The 16,951-nt window shown below is 42.3% G+C and overlaps 1 protein-coding gene across 5 annotated transcripts in view; it reads right to left on the bottom strand.

Annotated features, from left to right (window-relative positions):
* SLC4A8 (solute carrier family 4 member 8) overlaps positions 1-16,951 on the bottom strand; it is an 85,066-nt gene that overhangs the window by 44,341 nt on the left and 23,774 nt on the right. For 3 of the 5 annotated variants that reach the window (XM_079775113.1, XM_079775115.1, XM_079775114.1), the window contains exons 3-11: positions 13,666-13,833; positions 13,010-13,145; positions 11,586-11,746; positions 8,806-8,994; positions 7,456-7,547; positions 6,402-6,559; positions 5,433-5,520; positions 4,285-4,431; positions 3,358-3,458 (exon numbers count right to left, since the gene is read on the bottom strand). In XM_079775113.1, coding sequence (XP_079631239.1) covers positions 3,358-3,458; positions 4,285-4,431; positions 5,433-5,520; positions 6,402-6,559; positions 7,456-7,547; positions 8,806-8,994; positions 11,586-11,746; positions 13,010-13,145; positions 13,666-13,833 — 1,240 coding nt within the window. The remainder of the gene's footprint in view (positions 1-3,357; positions 3,459-4,284; positions 4,432-5,432; positions 5,521-6,401; positions 6,560-7,455; positions 7,548-8,805; positions 8,995-11,585; positions 11,747-13,009; positions 13,146-13,665; positions 13,834-16,951) is intronic. The other 2 variants (XM_079775116.1, XM_079775112.1) reach the window with 1 other exon arrangement.

Raw genomic sequence — 16,951 nt, 5'->3', positions numbered from 1 at the left:
TGGATGCTTTTTCCACATTTTAGACTTCCTTTCCCTTTCAACACTACCCTTAATGTTCAAATTGGAGGTGGGGACAGGAGGCACACAGGAATATGAATGTAAGCTTGATGCAAGAAAGGACTTACCGTATAGAGGGTCACTAGGCTCTGGAGCACTGATTTAGGGAGCCCTTCTCTGGAGGACTTTAGGGACAGGCCAGCCAGCCAGTTGTCTGGTGTGCTTTGGAAGAAATCTGTCTGAAGCGTTGTGGGGGATCATCGAGATAGCAGCTAATTCTTTTTTTCATTAACCCTTCCTAGGAGTGGCACCCACAATTAAGTACATAAATCTACCTTTCCAGGATATCTTCTCTGCTGTGAAGAGTCTGGCCTAGGAACACTCTAATCAGACTTTCCTTTTGTTACATACAGGAATGCACTGGCATCACTGCCTACACCAGCCTCAGGGATGCTGGGGAGGTCTAAGACACTGTCTGAGCCCTGGCTTTGTGATCAGGTAACACAAACCTCAGAGTACTGTTCTCAACTTTGTCTCCTTTCTCTCCGTCTTAGAGTCTACATTCCCACATCTTCAAACACCTCTACATCCAATGCGGATAATATCCTCTAAGTCTCCAAGTTCTGTCCCAGGTTGTGCACCACCTCAAGGAAACACTACTAATGGTGTGCAGAATGATAAAACCCAGGCTGATGCATTTTTAGTCTATACAGTCCTAAAGGATCCAGAAAGTTCTAGGATGTCCATCTGCAGGGGAAGGTTCACATTCACCCCCTACATCAGGGGTCCTCAAACTTTTTAAACAGGGGGCCAGTTCACTGTCCCTCAGACCCTTGGAGGGCCCGACTATAGTTTAAAAAAACTATGAACAAATTCCTATGCACACTGCACATATCTTATTTTGAAGTAAAAAAACAAAACGGCAAGAACACCCGCATGTGGCCCGCGGGCGGTAGTTTGAGGACGCCTGCCCTACATAAATGAGACTGGGGAAGGGGCTAGGGTTGGCATGGAAGTATGGGTCCCTGATATAAGCATTAGGTTGCCTGGCCTAAAGGGCTACAATGGGAGCAAAGTGTCTTGAGGCTTTTACAAAGGGCTCTGAAGAGAACTTCAGGAGCTTAGGAAGAGAAAGCATCTCCCACACCAAGCATGGACTCAGGGCAGAGACTGTTCTATCATACCCACTTGCTTCCTTCCTCCTACTTTCCTTCCTTCCTCCCTCCCTCCCTGCCTCCCTCCCTTTCTTTCTTCCTTTCATTCAAAAGCTCTCTCTCTCTCTCTCTCTCTCTCTCTCTCTCTCTCTCTCTCTCTCTCTCATCTGGCTAGGTACAATGAATGTATAGGTAGACACAGGGCAAACACTGGATAAAACCATCAGAGAGCTCAGATAACCCTTCCAATTTCAGCTTTGTCAATTCCAGAAGTTCCTGACATGACATTATAGAAGAACTTCCTCAAACCCCATTTGAATTTGTGAGTAAAGTCATTTGGGGTTAGTAGTTAATTAAACATGTGATGGTCCTAGCTATATAGGATTTTTTGGCGGAATGTTAGGCACCATTTCTGAGATTCTATAGCTATTGAAATCCAATCTAATGGGTCTCCTAAACTCCCTATGAAAGTGATTATAAGTGACCCCACTCAAAAGGCCTGGGGCCCTAGCTTCTTCTTCTCCCTCTGACACCAAAAGAAACCTGAAGTCTGCATGATTATCTGTTTGGAGGAAACTTTGCTGTCCTCATTTCTTCTACTTTCAACTCTAAATTCTGGGGTGTAGACACGCTTTATAGTCCAAAGATACATCATAACTCTGAAATATGATCAAGTCCAAGCCCTGACACCCTTCCCCTTAAAAAACACCACCTCCTCTAAGACAGTCTCAATCCTGGAACCTATTCTAAGGACAGATGCTTCCCTTGAACTGCCTCTCAACACCAGGCCTCCCCACACAACACAGACCCCACACCACTTAAAAGAAAATATTAAACTTAACCCTTAGAGGTTACTCCCTCTTTTCAGTGGCCCCTTTCATCAAAGGGCTCCTCCTTTCCTCCAGTGATTCCTCCCCAGGACCTACTTATCTTCCACCATCCTCAATACATTCCTCCAACCAAGACACATACTCCCCTACCAGGACACTGCTAGGTAAGTGTCATTATCTCCTGCTCCTCAGTCTCTTTGCATTTTCTCTCGATGAATTTCCAAGAATGGAAAAATAAATCACTCTCCACAGTTAAAAAAACAAAAACAAACACAAAACCACGAATTTCCACTGGGAAGGGCACTGAAGATAGAAAAATAAGGAAAGCAATTTTAAGCAAGGAGGAAAAAACTAAAGTGAAAGCAAGGGCGTAGAAAATGTTAAAAGCTCCTTTCCATGAGCTTAGTCTTGTACTGGGAATCTCCACCCAGCAGATCATTCTTAGACAGCACAATTTACAGAGTCAGGACCACAGTCTCAACCTTCTCCCATGATCTGGGGACATCACCGGATATCACTCCAACCCAAAATATCATTCTCTTTTACCATCTTCCTCCCTGGCAAATAAAACCTCCTAGTCTGGGCGCCTGCTTCTCTCGCCTACCATAGAGAACCTCCTTTTTGGATATCACTCTTTAAAATCTTGCCCTAGAAGAGTAGACTACTTATTCTGAGACACACATCTATTTTTCTATCCTAAGGGAGTTTCTTAAAATAATCACTCAATACTTATCAATACTTATCCATACCTAGTCCATTCATGTTTCTGAACAGGCAGCATTCTAAAAGCATTCATTCATTCATTCATTCTATATTGAGTGCCTGCTCTGTGCAGGGCACTGTGCTGAGTGCTAGGAATATAAAGGGGTCCCTGCCCTTATGAAGCAAACATTCTAGCAGGAAAGACAACGAATCAAGCAATAATAATAAAGTATAATAAGAGCTGTAACAGGGGGTTGGTGGCAGGATGGCAGGCAGGCAGGGGACAGAGCTCAAAGCTGTGACACCACATAGCAAGAACACCTAACCTCACCTACAAAGAGTCCTGAAAGGCTTTTCAAAAGAAGTAATACCTAAACTGAGACAAAGGATAAATAGCAGTTAACCAGGAGATGAGGAAGGATTCCCTCAAATCAGAGGGAACATGTGTGGGAAGAACTGGAGGTGAAACAGAACATGGTAGGTGTTCTGAGAAACCTGAATGAATACAATACTTGATATATTCGTAATACTTATAGTCAATGGTTCCATTTGAAAAGTCATTCCCAGACAATTAAGATACCACAGAGAAGAAGGCTGAAAGCAAAGAGGATGACTCATTCCTTTACACATCTGCCCCGCAAGCAGTATCAGCTGTGAAACATCCCAGAACTTACCGCCCAGTGCGCTGAAGTTCTGGCCCGCTGTGGCCCCCATGTGGTTCTGGTTCTATGTGGCAAACGTTTCCATTTGGAACTCCAGGCATTTTTCTTTTCTCCTTTTAACAGATGACCACAAGATTAGCAAAGTTAGCCATCTATCCTGTTCTTTCTACTAACGGGGGGAGTAGTAAAATAATCCAAAAGCAGCCAAAAAATACCCAAGTGTTTGTAGTTTTCAAATGCATTCATTGATTTGGGGTAGTTTATTGACTTTCTAGGGGGGTGGGGGGCACAAAAAATGTAATTTATCCTCCTCTCCACTAGTACCTGACTTCTAACTCTACCTTGCTCAGAAACAGAAAAATGGAGGCTTTGGCATCAGATATAACCTAAGTTCCAGTTTCAAATCTGCCTCTGTATAATCTTACTTTACCTTAAAACCTTGAAGATAATTTTATTCCTTATTTGTAAAACTAAAGATAACAATACCCATTGGGGGATGCTGTTGAAAAGACTGAATTAGCATATGTAAAGCATCTGGCTTACTGTCCAGTGCATAGTAGGAGTACCCTTCCCATCTTTAACCTATGGGGAACTCTATTTGTTCTCTACATACAACTTGCTCTTTTAATTTAAAATAGCTTCATTCATGTTACACTCCCAAAAAAATGTCCTTCTCTCTCCTCTCTGCCATTTCACATCAATTCTTCAAAAGTTGGCTTAAAATGCATCCTGGGTAATTCTGACTGACCCTATCACACGTGAGCCAATCTGTATTATTGCATATTCATTTTTTCACTACTGTTCTGACATTCTAAGTGCCCCGAAACAGGGCCATGTGTTGACTTATTTAGCATATACCCTACGTGGTCTTTGCTTGGTCCATGGTTGGGCACTCAATAAGAGGCACTAAGCCACCATCGGCTAATGTGCATACATTACCTGGGAAGGGACGTTTTTGGGTGGCTCAATTCTAATGGAAGGGTCCCACTCCCCTGGAGGGAGCACCGTCACCTGGTCTAGGAACTCATCAATCCCCGCCAGGAGATCATCCCGATCTTTGGCCTTATATGCCACATCGTGAAAAATCTACAGAGAAGAAAAAACCCTCAGGAAAGTTGAAAATGACTTTACTTAAAACAATCACCAATGTATATGATGAAGAATGAATACAGCCTCTTGATTTTTATTTCTGTCATGGGGATCTGAAATGTAGAAAACTTTTAGCACTTAGAGAAGTGTTAAGGATAAAAGGATTTTTTAAAATGAACCTAAAGATGAGATAAGTCAAAAAGAACTAAATATATGTCTATTTGTATAAGAAGAGATAAGACATTTGTATAATTCTTATAATTGTACAAGACATTCTATAATTCTACAGTTGTATAATTCTGTTATCTCCTCAAAGAATGGAATAAAGAGGAAGATGTATGGGAATATTTTCCTGATCATAATGGTTGGAAAAACTGGATGGAATTACTAATGAAGGTTCTCTGTGAAATAAGCCTCCCGATCAAAGAGAGCTAATAAAACACAGCCTCCATCTCCTCTGCCTGCTAAGACATATGCCTTGAAACTCCTGCTTTGCAATTTACAAGAGCAGTGAAGTCCTCACTGGGGTATGCTGTGGGGGTTCAGCCAAAATGTCTGGCAGCCTTGGTACATTCACATTACAGTGCCGAGCATAAACCCCTAACTTATACAAACTGGTCTCATTTATGTGGAACTGGACCGAGGTTTCTGTATGTAAACAGGTTGGATGCATTTAATTCACAATCATCTCTAGAAAGTTAAGTCAGCCTTAATATCTTTCTCTCTTAATAGTCTACTTGGCAATAATAATTTCCCAAGAAAAATATTTCTTTGAATCCTTGATTATTCAAAAAGGAAGAGATGACATAGGAAGAAAAAGCCCCCAAAGAGCTCAGTCCTCCCACAATAAGAATTCAGAGAAGTGACCTGAACTGCTTCCAGCCAACATTGCAATTGTAATTATTTTATCCTTAATAATTAGCACAGTGCCTGGCACATAGTAAATACTCAATAAATATTTATGAGTTGAATGAAGAAAAAACAGAAGTTGTGCATACCTCATCTGTCATGATGGTGGCCATGGATCTGCCAATCTCATGGTACTGCTGACCTTTCCCTACTGGACCCAATAGGATAAATAAAAATCTGCCAACACACACAAAGGACGAAAGTATGTAAGTAAAATTAAAGAAGTGGCATCTTACTCCTCTCTAAACAGCAGAACATTTCTCTTGCCTATCAAGCAGAAATCATTGCAGTACCTTCAATAAAAGGAGGCAGACTAATTATGGAGCAGTATGAGCTGCCTTGATCTAATAGCTCCACTATGGACATTGGAAGCTATTTGTATGACTCCATTAATAATGTGGTTGTAATTCTTAGGATTTTCATGGACTTGATTCCTTGTTGTAGAAAAGACACTTTTTCAAGACATGGCATTGTAATGCAAATTCAAGGTTATTTGAATCTCATTGATGGCTCTAATAAGAAAATAATGGGGAAAGGAAAGGAATAAGGAAGTGGAAATTACCAAGCCTTAGAGAGGAGTCTAAATTATCTTCTGGACATGTGAATACTCTGTAATTCATAGGGCTCTGAGGCATCTGAATCACCACCTTCAGAGTGCATGAATAGCCTTTTGAACAAATGTGGACATATCTGCAAGCCAAACAAATCCTACCAGACTGTGGAAAGAGACATCAATGCCTTCCCTCACAGACATTTCCCTGGGATACGGCTCTGCAGAATTGGGAGGGCAACACAGCCCTTGCTATGTCCTTTGAATGCTCTTCGGTTCTCCATTTCCAAGGCTGCAGGTACTGTACAGTCATAGCCTTAAAAGTCTTAGAATTTTGCATGGAGGTTAACCAAATATACCACGTTGAGATCACTGCTGAATTTTAAGCAGCGTACCCAAAATTAATTAATTATCCTAAGTTTTGGCATTAGCTTGCTTCTTCCCGCAGAGCTCACACAAATCTGTACTCTGGATATAATGCACTGAGTCGTGCTGTTTTTGTCTTTACCTTGTGGGGATGGGCACTTCTGTCAAGCCTGAGAGAAGAACAGCTGGAGAAAGCCTCACAAAGGCAACAATGGGGCGGTTCAGAGTATCCACCTCACCAACCAGGACGTTTGAGGCCTCTGCCCCAGTGGGAATTTTTTTCATGAAATGAAGGTCCACCTGAAAGTCCAAAGAGCCTCTGAGAACCTGGGAGCCATTACCTCAAACGTCAATCACCCTCCTCATGCCTTACATTCACATGTCATTTTATGATTTAACAAGTTTTCTCACCTGTTTCATTTGATCCTTACAAGAACTCTGTAAGGTGGATAAGAGGTTTTTTTTGTTTTGTTTTTTAATTAAGCAACTGAGACCCAGACAGGGGAAGTTGACTAGCTCAGGACAAGAGCTTTTAGGAGAGAATTTAAATCAGGTATTGTGATCTGAATCCATTATACCATGCTTCCTCAAAGAAAATTGTTTTTGAAGCTCTAGGTCAAATTTTCCCCATTTTAAAATACTTGAGTGCTTTGTCAGAGGTTCAAGTTTTTATAAGGCTCCCTGCCTCATGAGCAGAGACATGACCTGACACTATCTGGGTTTTAGAAAGATAATGTCAAGGGTAGACTAGAGCAAGAAGAGGCTGGAGGCAGGATGGCTTGAACCAGCAACTGAAGTGAGGCCATGGATACCAAAGTCACAGTCCCAGCCATGAAGGAATTTTAGAAGATCGTAGCAAATACATTGTTTTGACAAAACTTTTGGAGGCAAGAAGGAGCTGCTAGAGAGCAGGTGCCAAAATAAATCTGAAAAAATGAGGAGGTCTGAGTCAGGGAGGGTTGTCTGTGGCAAGTCTCAGTTTCAGCACGTTGAACCTGGTGAACCTGGTGGAATAAACTGATGAGTCAGCCCCATTGAGGCTGGAGTAGAAGGAAGAAGACTAGAGCAGACGGGCCTCCTTTTCTACAGAGGGGGCTCTGGTCTTGGGAAAAGGGTGCTGAAATACCAAAGCTTACTCTGGGTTCCACTAGAGATACTCTCAGGCCTATAAGCCAACTTCCCATGTCTCCACTCACCTTACTTAAATCCACAGGACTGTGTTCACAATTCACTCCATTCTTTACTTCAAGATTTGTAGTTGGAACAGACTGAGGAGACACAGTTTGACCTATTTGGAGAAAATCAAACAGAATTCTCTGAGTCCCTGCCCTTTCCCCCTCTGACACACCTCACCCGTGATCGTTTAGCTATAACTATCTCCTGCAAAAGCCCTCATAGAGAAGAGGTTAAGATGATTAAGAAGCTAGGACCACACATGCCTATCTCCTTACCTACTAATTAGTGGTAAAGGGAGGACAGGGGTATTACTACTCCTGCACCTTCTTCCTGAACACCTTTGTAATCCTCTTTTCTTCCTCTATTAAGGTAATAATCCTTAATCAGGAATGTATATCGGACTCGCATGAAGAACTTTTCAAATATGATTCCCAGGCATATCCCCTGCATATTGTGACTCAATAAATGTGGGGACAAGATCATGTAGGTTACACCCTGCCAGGCCACAGACAACAAGACCAATCAGCAGCTGAAATTCATTGAGTGCACCTGGCTAAGGGCCTTACATGAATTAAGTTAATGAAGCCTCACAATAAACTTATGGAGTTGAACCTATTATTATCCTTATTTTACAGAGGAGAACATTAGACTTAAAGAGGTTTAGAGGTTTCCCAAAGTCACACACTTTTCAAGTGGTGAAGTCAAAATCTCAAGCCTAGAAGGCCAACTCAAGAGTCTACACTAGCCCGGCCAGTGTGACTCAGTAGTTGAGCATTGACCTATGAACCAGGGAGTCACGGTTTGCTTCACAGTCAGAGCATATGCCCGGGTTGCAGGCTCGATCCCCTGCCCTGGTTGGAGCACTTGTGGGAGGCAACCAATCGATGTGTCTCTCTCACATCGATGTTTCTCTCCCCCCACCCCTCTCTCTCTCTCTCTACCTCTTTCTCTCTATCTCTCTTTCTCTCTCCTCCTCCTTTCCTCCCTTCCAATCTCTCTAAAAATCAATGGAAAAAAATATCCTCAGGTGAGGATTAACAATAACAAAAAATCTCCAATTTATCTTCTCTGACCCCAAATTACCCCCAAAGTGGGTATCTCCCAAAAGCCATATTAGTTCTGAGGCCACTCTGCGCTACAAACCTCTCACCCTGGGTCCACTGAGGTCTATCTGAGGCAGGAATCCCTAGTGCCACAAGAGCACCAGTCCCAGCCACCCACCCATCGATCACAAAAAGTACTGCGTCTAAGTGAGCATGGAAGCATATTAGATAAATATAGCCCTACCCCCCAGTCACTTAGTATCTACAGTTAATTCTGAAATGTCTGATTAATAAAAATAAAAAAACAGTCACTCCTAATAATCTTACCATTTTTATCCATTGAATGTGGATCAGACTGCTTCTTGCCAACCTCAGCAAAGGAGCGAACAATGGGAATGAGGTTATTTCTCTTCTTTTCATTCTGATGATGATGCTTTTTGAGAAGGGCTTCCCGTACTTTAACCCTCATGCTGTCACTCAGGTCACTGAACAGTTCTTGCTGGTCCAGGACCAAGTCTGGAAAATAGATGCTAACATGAACACTCTGATGGTCAATGGACCCAAAGAGGCCAACGTCAAGTGGGTTAAGGGCGGAGCGGGGGGGGGGGGAGAGTGGCGGGCGGGGGGGGGGGGGGTGGTCAATGAGCACCAGGAAGCAGTTCAACCAGTGTCAATGAGATACAATTTCCTGAAATAGTATCTTTGATGATAGCAGCTGTGGTAAGTTATACTTTATTCATATAACAAATCATTATTATTAGAAATAGAAACTATTGAACACTTTGTATGTGCCAGGAATTATACTAGATTATCTAATCTTATCCTCATAAAAACTCTGAAAAGTGGCTTGTATAACAATTTCTACAGATCAGGAAACTGAGGTCCAAACATTACAAAATTCCTCAAAATCTCACATCTAGTAAGTTGCAGAGCTGGGACTCAAGCAGTCTGAGTCAAAAGCCCACATTATTACCCATTTTGTTCTGTTATCTACCAAAGGTCCTCTATATTCCCTTCCTCCAAGATTTTTGTTTAATCCTCACCCAAGTAGTGAGGATACTTTTTTCATTGATTTTTAGAGAGAATGGAAGGGAGGCGGGGAGAGACACACACACACATCGATTGGCTGCCTCCCACTCACACCCCCACTGGGGCCAAGGATTGAACCTACAACCACAGTATGTGCCCTTGACCAGGAATCGAACCCATGACCCTGCAGTATGTGGGCTGATGCTCTAACCCTGGGGTGGAGAACCTTTGTTCTGCCAAGAGCCATTTGGATATTTATAAAATTATTAACTTAAAAATTAGCCTGCTATATTTGGTCAAACATTTAATTAGTTCATCCCTAATGCCTTGGCAGGGCCAAACCAAATGACTTCTGGCTGGACAATCCCCACCCCCTGCTCTAACCACTGAGCAAACTGCCCAGGAAGAGCATTTTAACATTGCTGTGATTCATCACTAATATGAATACATCAGGTATCTAATGTGGAGAACCATGACAGTTTTACTTCAATCCTACATACCTACTCCCAAGCCTCCCCCAAACTTCAACCTATTCTCAACTCCAACCTCATCCATAACTATCCAAGTGCTAGTAGTAATAAATAAAGAAAATCTATTTTAAATATTCAAGCCAAAGATCCATGCTTCTCTATCTTAACCTTTGTATTGATTGTTTCCTTGCTCTGATATTATAAACATGCTTCAGGATCCTTCATCTTGAAAAAAAAAAACAAACACAAAGGATAAGAATATCCTCCCCAAGTCCTCCTTTATCTATTTCTCTCTCTCTCCCTCCTTTTCCCTCCTTCTCCTTCTTCTTCTCCCTCTCCCTCTCTCCTATCACTTAAAGTTCTCAAAACAAAAATTCTTCAGCCCACTGTAATTTGGCTACCTCAAAGAAACTGCTTTTGATAAAATCATCAATAACCTTCCAGTTGCTCAATCTGATGGATGTTCTAGTCCTTACCTAACCTGACCTCTCTATAGCATTTGACATTGATGAATTAAAACTCTCTTCCCTTTTGGCTTTTGTAGTGGGTTGAATGGTGACCCCCTAAAAGATATGTCTATGTATAACCCCGAGACCTGTGAATGTAATTTTATTTTAAGAGTCCTTGCAGATGTAATTAAGGATCTCCAGATGAGATCATCCTGAATGATAGTGACAAATATCTTTATGAGGAGATACAGAGCCTTAGAGAGACACTAGAAGCTGGAAGCTGGAAGCATCAAGGAATAACTTCTCCCTAGAATCTTCGGAGGGGACACAGGATCCTATCAGTGCTGACCTCTCCCTTGGGTCCCCATGTGATCCCAGAGAGATAGAATTACTTGGATACTTTAAATGGAGAAAAGTTTAGAGAAATCCTTATTTAACCTCTCCAGCCAAATCAAGCCAAATTGAGGGGAAAATCCTCACATGCACCCATATGCCAAACTCCATTCCCAAAACATAGTAACGTAACACTCAACCACTCCAAAAAACTTCATCAGACATCTCCCTTCCATATCTTGCTGAAGAAGCAGAGGTATTTTGACTCAATTTCTTACATGTCTTCCTAGCTGCCATATTTTAAAAATCTTTCTTTAACTCCCTTTTCTCTGCACAACTCCTAGTTGCCCCTTTCTGTAATTATTGTCAAAATATATCTCCCATTGTTGCACTTATATTAATTGTCCCATAGCTATTTTCCCCACTAAAAGATGAGCTTCTTTAAGGTAGGAGCTGTATTTTATCTTTATTTCCCGTGCCTAGGACATAATCAGGCATAAATAAATAAATATAAAATAAATGTTTGCTGAATGAACAAAAAAATGGAAGACTAAGTACCATGTCATTTGAATCCCGTAAGTCTGTGAAATAGATGGTTTCTTAGTTTGAAACCCATCCCCCGGCTGAGAATGTTGAGGTCAGGAATGCTAAGTGACTTGCTTAAGGAAATACAGCCACTTGATTCTTTCCTCCCTACCAGCGGTCGCCAACCTTTCGGACCTCACAGACCACCAGTGGTCCACGGACCACCGGTTGGCTACCGCAGCTCTATACCACACTTCTTAATTTACACAAACATTCCTCTGCTTTCCTTCACTAACCTTACCTGAGATTTCTTCTATGCTATTTGCACGCATATCCAGAAGGACCGTTCCATTAATAAGGCAGCTCCTTAGCTCAAAGAGACTGTGCAATGAAAGGGTTGCCACATAGGGCTTGCTCCAGCGTTCTCCCCCATCTTCAACATCTTCTTCAAACTTCAGCCACCTGAAAGCATTACAAAGAACTAGATGCCAAAGATAGAAAATGAGGACTTTTTAAGAGTGAATCTTTCATGTAAATCACAAAAAAGATATCTAAATAATCACACTGAACATTGTAATCTACTCTCTGTGTTCACAGTACATTGGTAAGTGAAAACAGCAGACTGTACAACAGTGCAAGGTTGAGTACAGTTTAATTCCATTTTTATTTAAAGAAAATTTTAAAAACACAAACACATCCATGTATAAGACATTATACATTCCTCATTATTCCTGGAGTTTTGCATATAATTTCCATTTTCTTTTTATTTATCTTTATTTTCTAATTTTTTATAATGAGCATGCATTACTTATGCAATTAAAAATAGATCCAATCTCTATCATTTGGATACAATGACAAATCACATTAATAAAATGATTTTTTCTCTCTTAAAGAGCCTATCGATGTGATCTTTAGCAGTTTACAAAGACAAAATGACAAGATTAATTGCATTTTCACTTGGTATCAGATGGCTTGGCTTGTTTAATCCTTTCTACCTGTAGAAAACATCCATGGGGACAGCAGGCATCAAGGAAGAGCTATTCCGGTGTGAGCTGGAGCCATGCTTTGCTAGTTATGCACATTGCCTCCTACCCCGAGGCTCAGGCATGCTGGCTTTGTATCATCCACAAGGCCCACTGGTCAGTTTACTAGAGGAGCCCAGACATGGCTCTGGTTAATCTAAGGGCTTCTTGGGTTTGAGCCTTAGACAAGCATGGCCACTCTACAACTACTTCAAAAAGCCTACTGTCAGACACACTATAATCTCAAGGGTCTATGAAGTTGGACTGTCCCATAAGAAGTTAAAATCTCAAAAATTATGTGAATTCCACTGAATTAAAACCGAAATGACTCTATGGTTCACCTGTAGGAAAAGTCTGGACCTGTGCTCTGTCTTCTTGGCTAGGTCCAAACCAAGGTGGCCCCATCAGGCATCCTCTAAACCAGACCTATAATATCAAGATAGCCCATGAAGTACTCTGGGCCCCCCAAAAATAAAGAGAGGACCTCAATTCTAGGCTCAAGGTCAATTGGCATAGGTGTGACCAGAGACACCACAAAGAGGTCAACATTAAGACTCTCCAAAGAACACTCTCAAACATCAGTTCCCAAGTCAGCCATCACTTTTCCCATGAAGAAATAAAAGACAAGGCAGGCCTGTCCCTTGCTGAAAGGTACCATTGCCTACCCAAGCAAATCCTGACCCAGTTTACTTTAGGAACGCACCTGGCTGTCTCTTTCCACTCAGCATCTTCTCCCTCTTTCATACTGATCTCATCCAGCTCTGTGAACAGCTCATGAGGCACATGCTCCTCATCCTCCTCAGTGCCAAGAATGAACTGAACACGCTGAGATGGTGTGTCTGGAAAATCAACCACAGAGATAGGTCTGCTCCCAGCCTCAACTAGAGCAAAGATAGAATTCTGCCTACTTATCACATCTGGGGCCTTAAAACCTCGGGTACATATTTAAGATAATCCTGAACACAGATAAAAAAAAATTTATTTATTCCCAGAAAATTTTTTAAAAATCTCTTCTGTGAAAGCAGTTTCATGGGAGGAAAAAAATAGTAACTAAGACCACTTAAAAAAAACCCCGCAACAAACTGGATATCTGATGAATCTGATCCAAAGGAATGTCTAGTTCTCTAGCAAATCATTTCACCTATTATGGTATTGATTTGGGGGCCTGAATTGTAATGTTTTCAGGAAGGTACTTTTGATTCTTAAAAGCATTTTTTCTTCTTGGAAGCAAGCTCTAAAAACTCTATAGAAGGGGCAGAGGGAAGCAAGCTCTAAAAACTCTATAGAAGGGGCAGAGAATCAAAACAATCTGCTTAATGTCCCTCAGCCTCACCAATCCTCCCGGCCATGGACACCCACCTTCTCTCCCAAGGGTGATACCGTGTGCCAGGGCCTCTGGGCCTTCCTCCCCTTGGCCGGCTCCTTTACCCCGGCCTCGTCTCCGGTGCTTCTGGCCATGAGTTCGATGATGCCGATGGCTCTGCCGGCCCAGCGGCATCCGAACCCCCACGTACAGAGTTCTATGACCTGAAAAGAAGCAGAAGGTCTGTACAGAAAACCCCTTTAGCAAAAGGAGTTTAGAATATATAAGGGGGAGGGAGGTGTAGATTATAATTCTTTGGCCTGGTCACAACCCTGTAATGATAAACTTCAAAGACTTCCAGAGCTAAGGATATAGAGATCTTAGAATTCGAAGGTTGCTTGCATGTGGCTGCAAACCTCACAGTAGTGTTGTTAAGATCAAAAGAAACAATGTGCATGAACATTAAAGGCCAATACAAATGTTAGTTGTTACTACAACAACAATCTGATCAATTATTTTTAAAAAGGCAATACAATCACTCTATGACAACTGCAACAAGTCTTAGCAGGGAGGCAGCTGGGAAAAGTGCTCAGGTCAACCTGCCTGGGTCCAAAACCTGACCTCATCATTCACAACTTGGGACCTTGAACAAGTTATCTGATCTCTCTGTGACTGCCTTTAAAAGGAGTACTGAAAGTTTATTATTTAAACTCAGAGGGGTTTTGTGAACAGTAAATAACGTATTGTATGTGAAATGCTTAACACGATACCTGGAATAAATTTTAGCAGCTAATATATTCTAGGATCAGTTTCCTTTTTTTTTTCTTTCTGCACTGTAGAATAGCATGAGAGACTAGTTACAAACCAGAGGGAGGCTAAGGTTATAGGGAGAGATATGAAATAATTGTACAAAAAGAGGGGAACATGAAAAGGTGATCCAATAGCATTCCTCTCTAGTTCTTCCTTTCCTTACTCCTTCATTCCTTCTATAAACCTTATTTTGTTCTGTTAATGACTTCCAGGCCTCTCTCACCTCCACCTGGCTTCATTAGCCTTCCTGCCTAGCCTGGAGTCCAGAATCAGAAGCTTCCAGGATGCTCCCACCCCTGACATACAGAACCTTGGTCTTGCCTCATTTCTGCCCCGTTACTGCGGCTCAGCACTCTAGATCTCAGACTGACTCCCAACATCCTCCATCACAAAAGCTGCTCCAGTCTTTAGTCGCTATCTTCAAATCCACAGCCTTCTCCACATTTCCTCCCTCTGAGCAGTGACCTCCTTTCGTGTTTTAATGGGAAAATTCAGGCCCTCTCATGTAAGCTCCTCCACCTCAGCCTGGCTCACTTTCCTCCCCCAGCTTCTGCTCTTTGCAGGCTAATGAGCAAAGCCCCCACCCCTCTGGAGTTCTGCTCCATCAGTTATCCTCCGTCTCTCCTTCCCATCCATCCCCTCCATGAATTTCTCCGGCTCAAGTTTCTTTTATCTTAAAAAGAAACTTCCCCAATGCAGTGCCACTCTCCCACGTTTCTGCCTTGTCCTCTTCCCTTCTCCATCAAACCACTTCTAAGAACAGTCTACCAACCTAGCTCCCTTTCCTCATCATCTCCTTGTTCCATAGCCACTGCATGTGACCACTCTCCACTGACACTGCCCTCTCAGGGACACCAAAGACCACCTAAGCTCTATCACCAAATCTCTATCATCTTAAGTCTCTCTCAGTTCAACTAAAAGACTTTCTTGAGAGCCCACCACGTTCCATGCAGTATCCAAATTCCTTGACCACTTCCTCCCCTTGGTGGTCGGGGCTCCCTCAGCTCCTGTCCCACTGCCCTCTCCGTCTCGCTTGCACTTACTTCTCTGGCTGTGCTTCTTCATTGCTTCCACAACCCCACAATCAAAGGAAGACTCCCCAGTTTTCCCTCCTTGACCCTTTCTTCTCTTCTTTTAGTAATTTTACTCCCCTGGTTTCAAAATTCACTTCTACAAATGACTCCCAAATCTTTATCTAAATGATTCAAAGCAAACCACCATGCTCCATCCCAAATCAGGCTCATATTCATTTCTTCATGTTTCTGTCCACAGCAGCGCCATTCTCTCAACATTCCAGACTTGAAACATCAGAATTCCCTTAGATTTCCACCTCCACCTCTGGCCCCTCAGGGTTACATCCTATGATTAGGGCTGTCAAGCCTTTCTCTCCTCTTACTTGGACAACAGCGGGGGCCTTCTTCCTTTCTCCCACACCAATTAAATCCCACAAAGCAAGCCTCCCGAAGTGCTGCTCTGGAAGTGCTCACTCCTACATGGTCAGCACCCTTCATGCTCCGGCATGCTCGGGATCCTAGCCTCCTTTCTAGCCTCTTCCTCCTCTGGGACAAATTATATATATTCAATAGGAAAATAAAGGGAAAGACCTCTAAGACAGTGGTCGGCAAACTCATTAGTCAACAGAGCCAAATATCAATAGTACAATGATTGAAATTTCTTTTGAGAGCCAAATTTTTTAAACTTAAACTTCTTCTAACGCCACTTCTTCAAAATAGGCTCGCCCAGGCCGTGGTATTTTGTGGAAGAGCCACCCTCAAGGGGCCAAAGAGTCGCATGTGGCTCGAGAGCCGCAGTTTGCCGACCACTGCTCTAAGAGAACTGAGTGATCATCAGCTCAAGAGAGATAAAAGTTAAAATCCTATACATGCTCATATCAAATAAATATTCAGGGGGAGGGGATATCTAGAGATGCTCACCTTCTGTATCTACCTTAGCAATTGAATAGCTTGGTTTTGACTCTGTCTCCTCCTCATGACATTGGCTGCTGCACCCACCATCATCTCACACTCTTTCTTCTACCTAAACCAAACCGCTGTTCCATAAATGTACCAATGCTTTCTGGACACTGACATGGCTCGCTCCTTCAAGATTCATTGCAATGCACCTTCTTTCTTGGTGTTATTTCTGATCTCCCTGATCAGATATGACACCTCCTTCCTCTAAATCCCCAGAGTCCTTGGCTAGCATTCTCTTGTGTATTCATTTTATGCCTTGCATTAAAGTTAAGCCTCTATCAGTGTTATCTCCCACTATTCAATTGCAAGCTCTTCAAGGTCCCAGGTCAAAACTTCTTCCTCTTGGAATCCTCACATAACAAAATACACAGTGTCTTATATATGGTCATCCCTCCACATATCCAGAAAATGGAATATATCCTAAGTGCCTGCACTAGGAGCATAAACCCCTAGAATCTCCTCAGGAGAATATAATATGAACTAAAAAGGCCTCTAATTTGAAGGGGACCACAAAAGGAATGAGTAACTAAAGTGAACATATTTGTGGTAGATGAAATAC

Source organism: Cnephaeus nilssonii (assembly GCF_951640355.1).
Source record: "Cnephaeus nilssonii genome assembly, chromosome: 6".
Lineage (NCBI taxonomy): Eukaryota > Metazoa > Chordata > Mammalia > Chiroptera > Vespertilionidae > Cnephaeus > Cnephaeus nilssonii.
Note: the sequence above shows the minus strand (reverse complement) of the source record. Positions and strands in the feature narration are given on the sequence as shown.